The 11617-nt window shown below is 46.9% G+C and overlaps 1 protein-coding gene across 2 annotated transcripts in view; it reads left to right on the top strand.

The window, feature by feature from the left end:
• The first annotated feature begins 251 nt into the window (after positions 1-251).
• Positions 252-11617, top strand: part of HEXA (hexosaminidase subunit alpha) — a 43250-nt gene continuing 31884 nt past the window's right edge. For both annotated transcript variants that reach the window (XM_066387982.1, XM_066387983.1), the window contains exon 1: positions 252-549. In XM_066387982.1, coding sequence (XP_066244079.1) covers positions 297-549 — 253 coding nt within the window. In that variant the 5' untranslated portion in view covers positions 252-296. The remainder of the gene's footprint in view (positions 550-11617) is intronic.

Here is an 11617-nt window from a genome sequence, read left to right as displayed (position 1 = left end):
CCCACGTGGTGCTTCCACAGTCTGACTCTAGCAGTTCTGCGATGGCAGCGCGGCCTCCGCAGCGCACAACCTCGCCAGCGCCACCAGCCATCGGGCCGCCGTGTTCAGGGCGCCGCCCAGCGCTCGGCGCCGCGGGAGGGCCGGGCTCAGGCCCGGACAGGGCGAGGGCTCCGCGGTCCTGGTCGCAGGCTAGGCGCCCGCACGGGTCACGTGACACGGCGGTGGTCACGCGGGCGCCGCTCCGAAGAGCGCGGGGTCACGTGGCAGGCCCGCGGGACCGCAGAGAGGAGAGGCTCATGGCGGGCCCCGGGCTGTACCTATCGCTGCTGCTGGCGGCGGCGTTCGCGGGTCCGGTGGCGGCCCTGTGGCCTTGGCCGCAGCGCGTCCAGACCGCCGACTGGTCCTACGTCGTCCTCCCGAACAGCTTCCAGTTCCAGTACCACATCCAGTCGGCCGCGCAGGCGGGCTGCTCGGTCCTCGACGAGGCCTTCCGGCGCTACCGGGATCTGCTCTTCGGGTCCGGGCCGTGGCACCGCCGCGCCCCCGCAGGTGAGCCGCCGCGCCCCCGCCGCCGAGACGCCTTGTTTCGCGGGCTGTGGCCGGCCCTCCCGTCTACCCCGTCCCCACTCTCCAATGTCTCTCCGGCTGTGGTTCCAGACGCCTCGAGCCCGTTCACCGCGTCCTGTTCTCGGGCTGTGTTTCTCTCAAACTGCCCGTCCCAGGACGACAGTCCAACCAGGACACCAAATGACTGCATGGTCTGTGCCAGTGGACGTCCCAAGTGGCCTCTCTGGCCGTCTCTGAGTGTCCCAGGGCTCCTGGTGAAGCTGCGAGCAGGCTGGGGTGGGGGAGACCAGAGCTGACCCCGAAACGGTTTTGACAAAACGTGAGAAATGCATGGACCTACGCGCAAGGACAGGAAAGTGACACCTGGCGTAGGCAGGAGATGTTTGAACTGCGAGAGGAACCACAGAGCACTTTTGTACGGAGATGGGGTTTGAACCGCCAGCTAGAGCGGGGCAGTGGATATGGTGGGCCAGGACGAAGAAGAGCGCATTCCAGGAAGCCTGAAAGGCTCGGGCGGAGGCGTCAGAAGGATATAATTGAGCTCAAGTGCTGGGTGTTGGGTGCGATGGGGAGGAAGAGAGTGGGGTGCGTGGTGAAGTGAGGGTTTAAACGAAAAGTCAGGAGTACGGTTGGAATGGGTTTCATCTACACTAGCAAGGGTTGGCAATTTTCTTGAAGGCAACTGCTGAAAGTTGTGTTTGAGGATTAGTATTTCATCAACGCAAAGGAATCAGAGTCTACTTTATGGACATAAAACTTAAGAGTTTTTCTTGAACATGTCCTGGAATCAAGTTCTCTATTAAATGAGGTGTAGCTATTCATGAGTGGAAGCTATGTTGATGGTTGGGTGGATGGGCTGTATAGTAACATCAATTTGAATAGTTTCACCTGTTCTTAAATCATACTGCTCACAAAAATTAGGGGATATTTTATTGCCTTATATTCATTTTGAAATATCCCCTGATTTTTGTGAGCAGTACACTTTTCACAAATGTTCTCATTTGCTATATTGAAAGCATTTAATTAAACAGATGGCAGAGAGTGACAGAACTGCCATCAAGGTAATTCTTCACCAGTAAAATTCTTTGGGCTGGGCGGAGGAGAGACCAGGCTGTTGTGTGTGTGGTGAGTCTCATATTTCTCAATCCTTTGGGACAAATAATAAAATGCCTTACATAGGATTGCCAGTCAGAACATTATTTTGATATAGAACAGTTAGAGCCTGGCTTGTGCACACACACACACAAAAAAAAGAAAAAAAATTGATCTGTCATATAATTGGTATGTGCCTATCCCAGTTCTAGGTGCTCTGGATGTTCTAAGAAAAGTAGAGGCCCTGGCTAGTTGGCTCAGTGAATATATATAGCATCAGCATAGCATGCGGACGTCAGGGTGCACAGGAGAAGCCAACCATCTGCTTCTCTTCCCTTCCCTCTCCCCCTTCTCTCTCTCTTCCACTTCCACAGTCAGCTGCTCCATTGGTTCAAGCATGGTCCTCACCCCCCTACCCTGTGCGCTGAGGATAGCTGGGGTTGGGAGGGAGCTCAGCCTCAGGTGCTGAGGATAGCTCCGTTAATTTGACCATCAGCCCCAGATGGGGGTTGCTAGGTAGATCCTGGTGGCGGCACATGTAGGAATCTATCTCCTCTCCTTTCACTTAAAAAGAAAAAAGAAAAGTAGAAGACCTATGGCTAAGCTTTACAGTCCAAGTGGGAAAATATGTAGCAAAAGGGCACAATGTATTATAAAATGCTGAAAAGATAGATAATTGACATGTTTACTGCTATTGTATAAAGTAAGCATTTACCTCCATTTCAAAAGAACTGCAGTTTAATCAAGAAAATGGAAACCGGAGGTTATGTGACAACGGGTTGCTATAAATTCCCTATGAAAGATTTAGAAACAGATAAAAAGCTAAAGTGTTTTATTTCAATTTACTACCTTCCTGTGAATGAATTTACTCTGTTAGTTGAGGGGTTTATATCCCTTGAGAGATCATGAAAACTGGTTTGGATGAACATTACCAAAGACATAGGAGTAACTTCTTCCTCTGTTTTTCTTTCCTTTGGACCAGAGTGTTCTGGGGAGGCTTTCAGATGACTTGAGCTATAACCCTATTTCTGAAGAAGAAGAAAAATTAATTGATGGAAGGGAAAACAACATCCACAAGGCTTAAACGGGGTATATTTCCTTTATGGGGCTGATTTCAGTAAAGAAAACAACATATACAAGTTGAATCTTAGCTAACCACTTTTCATCGGGTTCCTCCAAATAACTGCCTTGTAGGCATTGGGCCAGTGTTTTTCTTAATGTAGCACAACTTCTGTTTTTGGTCTGAACCTCAAATCCACTGGAATTCATACTTTCCTTTTCTCAAAAACAAGTCTAGTACCGAGTTTCCGTTCTATTCTGAATTCACCTTCAAGGGTTAGCCTTAGTCCCTCCATTGCTAATGGTCTAAGAAGGTGTTCAGTATTTGTTACTGTCTTTGCCGTTGAGAGTGTTTCTGTCAACTGGAGAGTCTGTTGCTACATATTGTTAAACCTATTAAATTAAATTATTTTAGACTCTAGCTACTTGAATGACTTAGTTCTGTGGTTTGATTATTAAGCCACATCCTATTTGCAAATCAAAGATCTGGTCGCTTGAGATGGCACCCATTTGATGGTGCCCAAATACTGTTGTGCAATTGATGGAGCTGGTAAAGCCCTAATTTTTTAGGTTAAGTGGCTAAATTCAGGTTAAGTGTTGATTGACTGCATGCAGTCTTTACTTTTCCTGAAACTGGTTGATTGAAGCTGTAAGTACATACTTAATGGCTGTTACAAAGTTTCTCTCCTGTTCTGATGTTTCCATGCAAATTCCTGTGAGTTACTTAGGATCCCATTGTCCCTAAACAGAATAGTCCTCACTACTTTCCCCAGTCCTCTTATTCTAGAATGGAAGGAAGATTATTATGTGAATATCCAGAGCTCTCTGAAAGCCATTTTTAAAATTTGACTTGCTTGATATCAGATATTGAATCAGTGTCTAAGTTCATATGTGGCATAATTTTTTATAATCTGAATCTCCTAACATACCTCCATTCCTTCTCTAACTAGGGCTGGAACATAGTAGTATATAATTACTTGTTGGATAGATTAGCTTAATAGGGCTGGCTACTTTGCATGAAAGTTTGTAAGATGACTTCATGGTTTTTATTTCCAAGATCATCAAAAAGGAGACAATTTGCAGTTCCACTTAGAATTAAATGCCTTTCCTTTTGAGTGGTAAACTTGGAGTATTAGCATGTAAGTCCAGAGAAAGGATTGTATTGTGCTGTGGTCCCAACTCAAGTTGATTTAATCTCATCCCGGAACTGGGGACACATTGGAAATGTGTCCAGGGAGTGTCAGACAGAAACAGGTGAGATTGGGCAGCTGGGCTGCGGAGAAAGAGCAGTGCTGATTCCTTTTCTCTACTTTACTTGGACTAGTGTGCACTTTAACCTTTCTGGTGACAAGGGCAAGGCATATTCCTGTAGAAGACGGGACTGCTGCTAAGTTTATTGTTTTAAAAGCAAAGAGAAAGAAAGCAAAACGTGAAGAATTCTTTAGTAGACCTATTTTTCTTGTGAAGAACAATGGAGGGAGGGACACATTAAGAAGGGGAGGTAATAAGATTTGGAAAGGAGCCCTGGCCGGATGGCTCCATTGGTTGGAGGTGTTGTAAAGTAACTAAATTCACAAATCCGCGGGTGTTCATAGAGGCACGTAGTCCAAATAAGTTTTTGAAAAGTTTTATTAAAGGAGGAAATTTATTAAATATACCGGCCACATATGGCTGACAACAGGGCAATAAACCCAAATTGTGCAGCCCCCAAAAACAGTTCAGGGGCTGTTTATATACTCCTAATTATACAGGGGAGGGGAGAAAACCTGACATCATGGCATAAGTTTATACCTCTTGTTTAGAGATACATACATTAACCACATGCTTTCAGGGGGGAGGGGTAGTTTCCATAGGGACAGATACCTGTAAATGGTTCATTAGTATAAGAAAAGATTTTAATTTAATCTTTTTTTCTTCCTGTACCTGGCTAGCTATTCACCCTTCCTCCCATAGGTATGGGGGAAGGTCAGGGAATCCAAGTCTTCTTCCTCTTCTGCATTTACAACACAATGCCATTGGCCATCTTAGTTTTGATGCTAATCACACAAGCATAGAAATCACACTTACAAAATCTTTTTGCACACCTAGCCCAAATTAATAAAATGTTCTTTAAATTTCCTAAAATATTAATATTAATTCTGTAGCTTTTGGCACTTTACAACATTCCCCACTGATTCTATTTCCTAAGTCAAATTTTTTACTTAATTTATTGATGAGCATAAGGCTGTTGTCTAGGAATATTAACTTACAATATGTAACAGGCATTTAACAGATAGCATTAATAGCAATATAGTTTATTAAAGAAACAAATGTTGATTAATTTCTTATAAATTGCACAAATCTTTTGCAATTTATATAAAACTAATTGGTTTTTATAACAATTTACTTTTAGTCAGAATTTTAAGAGTACTTAGTGAGTTTGTTGTGGGTTTTTTTGTTTGTTTTTTCTGAAGTTGGAAATGGGGAGGTAGTCAGACAGACTCCCGCATGTGCCCTACTGGGATCCACCTGGCATGCCCACCAGGGGGTGATGCTCTGCCCATTTGGGGCATTGCTCTGCTGCAACCAGAGCCATTCTAGTGCCTGAGGCAGAGGCCACAGAGCCATCTTCAGCGCCCGGGCCAACTTTGCTCCCTTGGCTGCGGGAGAGGAAGAGAGAGACAGAGAGGAAGGAGAGGGGGAGAGACAGAGAGGAAGGAGAGGGGAAGGAGAGGGGGAGGGGTGGAGAAGCAGATGGGCGCTTCTCTGTGTGCCCTGGCCGGGAATTGAACCTGGGACTCCTGCACGCCAGGCCAATGCTCTACCACTGAGCCAACCGGCCAGGGCCCTTAGTGAGTTTTTTTTATATATTCACCATCCTTCTTAGGGTTAACTTGCAAGGGTTGGTGGGGTCAGTCTCTGTCGTCCACGATGGTGTCTCCGCTGGGTTTGTAGGCCTGAACCTGCTGTGATTGACCCAGGTGGGCACGCCCTCTATCTTGGCAGCAGTGGGAGTGGTTAGGATCACAGTGTGTGGGCCCATCCACGTGGGAGTCAGTCCTTGGGTGATGTATTTCTTTACCCAGAATGAGTCCCCAGGCTGAAAAGGATGTACTGGATTTTTTGGCAATGTAGGAAGTGCCTCTTGACTGTCCTTTTGACAGCCTGCTGAGTAATTTGCAAACCCTGCAAGTACTTAAGGAAGGAGTGGTTACTTAACTCAGCTTTTATTTTTTCTCTGAGTTTTGGGAATAAGGGATTAGGTCTCCCAAACATTATCTCAAAGGGCGTAAATTCTTTTTTATAGGGGGTACACCTTGCCCTAAGGATAACTAGTGGGAGTAAGGTTGGCCAGTTTTCACCGGTTTCTAAAACAAATTTAGTTAGAATTTCTTTCAGAGTCCGATTTATACGCTCTACCTGCCCTGAACTTTGGGGCCTATAGGCACAATGTAATTTCCACTTAATATTTAAGATTTTGGCTAAGTCCTGGGATATTTTGGCAATGAATGCCGGCCCATTGTCAGAACCCATGGTGGTAGGGAGGCCGAATCATGGAATTATTTCATGGAGTAATTCCCTAAGTACTGTGGTAGCAGTTTCTGACTTAGTGGGGAATGCCTCTACCCATCCGGAGAAAGTGTCCACATAGACTGGGAGATACCTGTACCCTGCATGTACCCTGCTTTATTTCAGTGAAATCAATTTCCCAGTGTTCTCCTGGCATGGTTTTTTTCTTTCTAACTCCTAAGGGTGTTCTCCTACCTTGTTTTGCATTTACCCGTGCGCAGGCCTGGCAGTGTTGTATAATGCTACTCAATATCTGGTCCAGGTGTGGTATGAATACCTGGATTGGAGTAATTTAGTCATTTTGATTATGCCGAGGTGGGAGGCTTGATGTATTTGAAGGGCTATTGTCTGCCCTAATGTCTTTGGAATCAAGATTCTTTTATTTGGTAGGATTTAATAGTCATTGACATTTTTGGTAGCTCTTTTCTCTTCAGCTAGGGTAGTTTCTAACTGAGAGTAATGAGGAGTGTCGGGCAACTCAGGCAAAGGCAAAGTCACCAAAACTTGGAGAGGCCCCACTGATTTTATAGCTATTGGCTCGTGCCTCTGGGTCTGCTGCTCGGTTTCCTCAGGCTTCTTTCGAATCTCCTTTTTGGTGCCCTCTGCAGTGAATGATTGCTATGGCTGAGGGGAGTTGGATAGCTTTTAGTAATGCTAAGATTTTTATTTTTTAATATTCTTCCCAGCCGAGGTAAGTAGTCCTCTTTCTTTATAAATGGTACTATGTACGTGTGCTGTAGCAAAAGCATACCTGCTGTCCATATAAATGGAAACTGCCTTTCCCTTTCCTCATCTGAGGGCCTCGATAAGGGCTATTAGTTCTTTTTTTTTTTTTTAACAGGGACAGAGAGAGTGAGCCAGAGAGAGGGATAGACAGGGACAGACAGACAGGAACAGAGAGATGAGAAGCATCAATCATCAGTTTTTCGTTGCGACACCTTAGTTGTTCATTGATTGATTTCTCATATGCACCTTAACTGCAGGCCTTCAGCGACCGAGTAACCCCTTGCTCAAGCCAGGGACCTTGGGCTCAAACTGGTGAGCTTTGCTCAAGCCAGATGAGCTCGTGCTCAAGCTGGCGACCTCGGGGTCTCGAACCTGGGTCCTTCCGCATCCCAGTTCAATGCTCTATCCACTGCACCACCACCTGGTCAGGCAAGGGCTATTAGTTCTGCCTTTTGTGCTGAAGTTCCCTGGCCTAACACCTGTGACCAAATGACCCGATTCAGGGTCACTACTGCAGCCCCCGCATACCTGATATTGTCTTTTATGTAGCTGCTCCCATCTGTGTACAGTACTTCATTAGCGTAAGGTAGCTCAGAGTCCTTTAAGTCTGGTCGAGCAGTCTGTATGATGTTGATTACCTCCTTGCAGTCATGTAGCGGGGTATCCAGGTCGTCATTTGGTAGTAGGCTCGCGGGGTTTATGGCAATTGTTTTTTAAAACCTTATTCTGGGCTGTTGGAGGAGTAAAGCTTGGAACTGGGTTACTTGAGTGTTAGACATATTTTTCTGGAGTTTCCCTTAGGAGCGTTTCTACTGCATTTAGTGCTGTCAGAGTTAGCTCTTTACCTAATGTGAGCTTGTTAGCCTCTCTAACTAGGATTGCGGTTGCTGCCACAGCCCTTAAGCATGCAGGCCATTTGGCTGCCACAGGGTCCAGTTGTTTAGACAGGTATGCAGCTGGTCTTTTCTATGGTCCTAGGGGTTGAGTTAAAACCCCTTTTGTGATTCCCTGAGCCTCATGAATAAATAGCTGAAAGGGCTTTGAGATGTCAGGTAGGGCAAGAGCAGGGGCCGATACTAGAGCCCTTTTAAGGTTTTCAAAGGCTTTTTGTTCTGTTTCAGTCCAGTTTAGGGGTTGTGACCCACCCACCCGTGCAGGCATAGAGAGGATTTGCTAATTCGGCAAAACCTAGGATCCACAGTCTGTAATATTCCACAGCCCCAAGGAATTCTTTTACTTGCCTTTTTGTTGTTGGAATGAAGACCTGGAGTATGGCCTTGATGTGTCCAGAGGACAGAGTTCTCTTCCCTTCTTTGACCCGATAGCCTAAGTAAGTAACTTCCAAAGTGTAGAGTTGAGCCTTTTTTGGCTGACACTCGGTACCTGAGTGTTTGTAGTGTGGCGAGGAGGTCCTGAGTTGCCTCGAGACAGTGCTCCTGTGTAGATGCCACCAGTAGTTGGGTCATCTACGTACTGGAGTAGGGTACAGTCTTGATGTTCCTGTTGGAAGGCTACCAGGTCTGTATTCAGGGCTTCATCAAAGATAGTAGAGTTTTTGAAGCCCTGAGGCAGCCTAGTCCAGGTTAATTGGCCAGAGCATTCTCCTGCTGGATTTATCCACTTAAAGGCAAAAACAGGCTGGCTTTTAGGGGCTAGCGGGATATTGAAGAAGGCATTTTTAAGGTCTAGGACTGTATAGACCCGATGCTCAGGGTGCGGGAAGCTGAGCAATGTGTAGGGGTTAGGGACTGTAGGGTGTATGGTCTCTACCAATGTGTAGGGGTTAGGGACTGTAGGGTGTATGGTCTCTACCAATGTGTAGGGGTTAGGGACTATGGGGTGTATGGTCTCTACCCATTTGTTAACTTCCCGAAGGTCCTGGACCGGTCAGTAATCCTTTGTTCCAGGCTTTAGGACAGGTAATAAGGGAGTGTTCCATTGGGATCGGCAAGGCACCAAGATTCCCGCTTCCGGGAGACGCCGTATGTGAACAGCTATTCCCTCCTTAGCTTACCAACTCATTGGGTATTGTCTTACCGCTGCTGGAGTTGTGGTAGACAGCAATTGTATGACCGCAGGTGGCTGATGAGCCGCAAGTTCGGGAGGATTGGTTTCAGCCCATACTTCTGGAAAACTTTCTTGGAATTGCTGGAGTAGAGACAGGCTATGAGCATTTTCCAACTCAGTTGATTCCTGTAAAAGGTATTCTTTGGAGAGGGGGCAGGTTAGGAGTAGCTGTAACCCAGCATCTGGAGTTCCCTTATCAGTTCCTATAGTTAATGTAGAATTCTCCCCCTTAAAGAAGATTGTGACCTGGATTTTTTTTTTTTTTTGTATTTTTCTGAAGCTGGAAACGGGAAGAGACAGCCAGACAGACTCCCGCATGAGCCTGACCGGGATCTACCCGGCATGCCCACCAGGGGCGACGCTCTGCCCACCAGGGGGCGATGCTCTGCCCCTCCGGGGCGTCGCTCTGCTGCGACCAGAGCCACTCTAGCGCCTGGGGCAGAGGCCAAGGAGCCATCCCCAGCGCGTGGGCCATCTTTGCTCCAATGGAGCCTTGGCTGCGGGAGGGGAAGAGAGAGACAGAGAGGAAGGAGGGAGGGGGGTGGAGAAGCAAATGGGCGCTTCTCCTATGTGCCCTGGCCGGGAATCAAACCCGGGTCCCCCGCATGCCAGGCCGACGCTCTACCGCTGAGCCAACCGGCCAGGGCCGCCTGATGGAATCTTATGAAGCCCTTTAGGGTGCTGGAGCCTTTGAGAGTGTATGCCAAAAGCTGGTATTTCCTGACTTTTTTGGGGCCTTATTTGCCTTTTCTGTTACTTCCTTGGCCATTATAGACCTTAAAAGCCATGCTCAGAAGATCTCACTGAGGGACTTGACTAAGAGAGCAAAATTGGAAATCCAGTGTCTAAAGAAGCCTATTAGACTGAGGAAAGAAAGGATTTGATTTGTGATGGTAGGTGGTTGGAGACTGCGGAGGGTCTGAGTTCGATCTAGGGTGAGACCTCAGGTGGTGGGGGTTAAGGCGATGCCCAGATAGACTATGGACTAAGAGTGAAGTTGAGCCTTAGCAGAGAAGACACGATATCACTTCATTGCGAGTAAGTTAAGAAGGGTGGAGGTGTGTCTCCTTGAGGCAGGCAGAGAGGGGCTGCGGAGGAGTAGATCATCTACATATTGTGAGAGAGTACAAATATCAATCAACTTACGACCTATGCAACTTATGACCATTCGACTTTATGACCACAATCGCTAGCCGCGACTGCTCCGCGTCTGGCAGCGCAGGCGTTGCCCAGCTGGGCGTACAACAGTGCGGACCAGCTTCCAGCAGCACTACCATCTCCACGTGCACCATTTCAACTGTTATTGTATTATTATACAATACATTTTTAAATAAAATATGTATTTCTGATGGCTTTAGGCGACCCCTGTGTTTTGGTCATTTGACCCCCGCCGGGGTCGTGACCCACAGGTTGAGAACCGCTGGTGTAGAGGAATGGTAAAGAAGGCATTCTTGAGTTCTAGGATCCTGAAGTGAGTGGTGTTTGAGGGAATGTGTGACAGTAACTTGTAGAGATTAGTGACTACTGGATGGAGGGGAATCATTACCTCATTGATTAGGTGTAAGGCTTGTACGAGGCGATCATCCCCTGAAGGTTTTTGAACAGGAAGGATGGGGTATTGCAGGGAGAGTCTGTGGGGATGAGTAAGCCTTAATTTAAGAGGCGGGTAATTATTGGTTTAAGGCCTTAGAAACAGACACAAAGATACTTCAGATACACATTATGAATTAAGGAATTTAAATGAGCGTGCTTTACTTGTTTCAATTAAAATTATACTAGAGGTGTTTTTTGACAAAGAGACAAAACAGATTATTCACTCACATAGCTCAATAGACAATTCTGTTTTTTTAAGTTTTTTGAAATGGCAGGGAGTTGTCAGCATAGAGGGGAGGAAGAGAGAAAGCAGACGGATGGACAGTGTGAGCAGCTGGATGGAAAAGAAGGAGGGTCAGAATCTGCAGGAGGAGGAGGAGGAGGTTGAGGTATTAGTGGTGGCGCCATGTGGTCAGAGGAGTCAAAAAGATTTGGAGCTCTGAAGAGGGGAGAGGACGAAGGGGAGAAGGGCATAGCTGTAGCCTGTGAGGAGGGGGGTTGGGGCGAGGAGAAGAAAGGCAGAGCCTGCAGTTTGTAAGGAGGTAGGGGGGGCTTAAGAACACAGTGGAGAAGGGAGGGGCCCCCAGCCAGCAGGGGAGGAGAAAGAGAGACTGGATTTGCAGGTGAATGAGAAAACAGAATCCTGTGAAGGGAGGGGCTTTCTGGAGGGAAGAGACTCGAGGGAAAGAGATTTGCAGAGGGACCAAAGAGGGGTCCCGAGAAAGAGGTGCCCCGGGGGTCAGGCAGGAGGGAGAGAGAGTTGGGAGTCCGTGGAGAAGGAAAGATTAGGAGTGGAGGTTTTAGGTGAGGTTTCTCTGGCCAAAAACGGCCTGCGTGTAGAACAAGTAGCACAGAAATTAAGGACAGGAGAGAAGGGAGAAGAAAGGCCTGCACATAAGGAATTTCTGATGCCCTCCCCGTCCGGTGGCAAAAGTTGTCAAGATCTCTTAGGATATTGTAATGG

Source organism: Saccopteryx leptura, chromosome 6, assembly GCF_036850995.1.
Source record: "Saccopteryx leptura isolate mSacLep1 chromosome 6, mSacLep1_pri_phased_curated, whole genome shotgun sequence".
NCBI lineage: Eukaryota > Metazoa > Chordata > Mammalia > Chiroptera > Emballonuridae > Saccopteryx > Saccopteryx leptura.
This window is presented reverse-complemented; position numbering and strand designations above follow the sequence as displayed.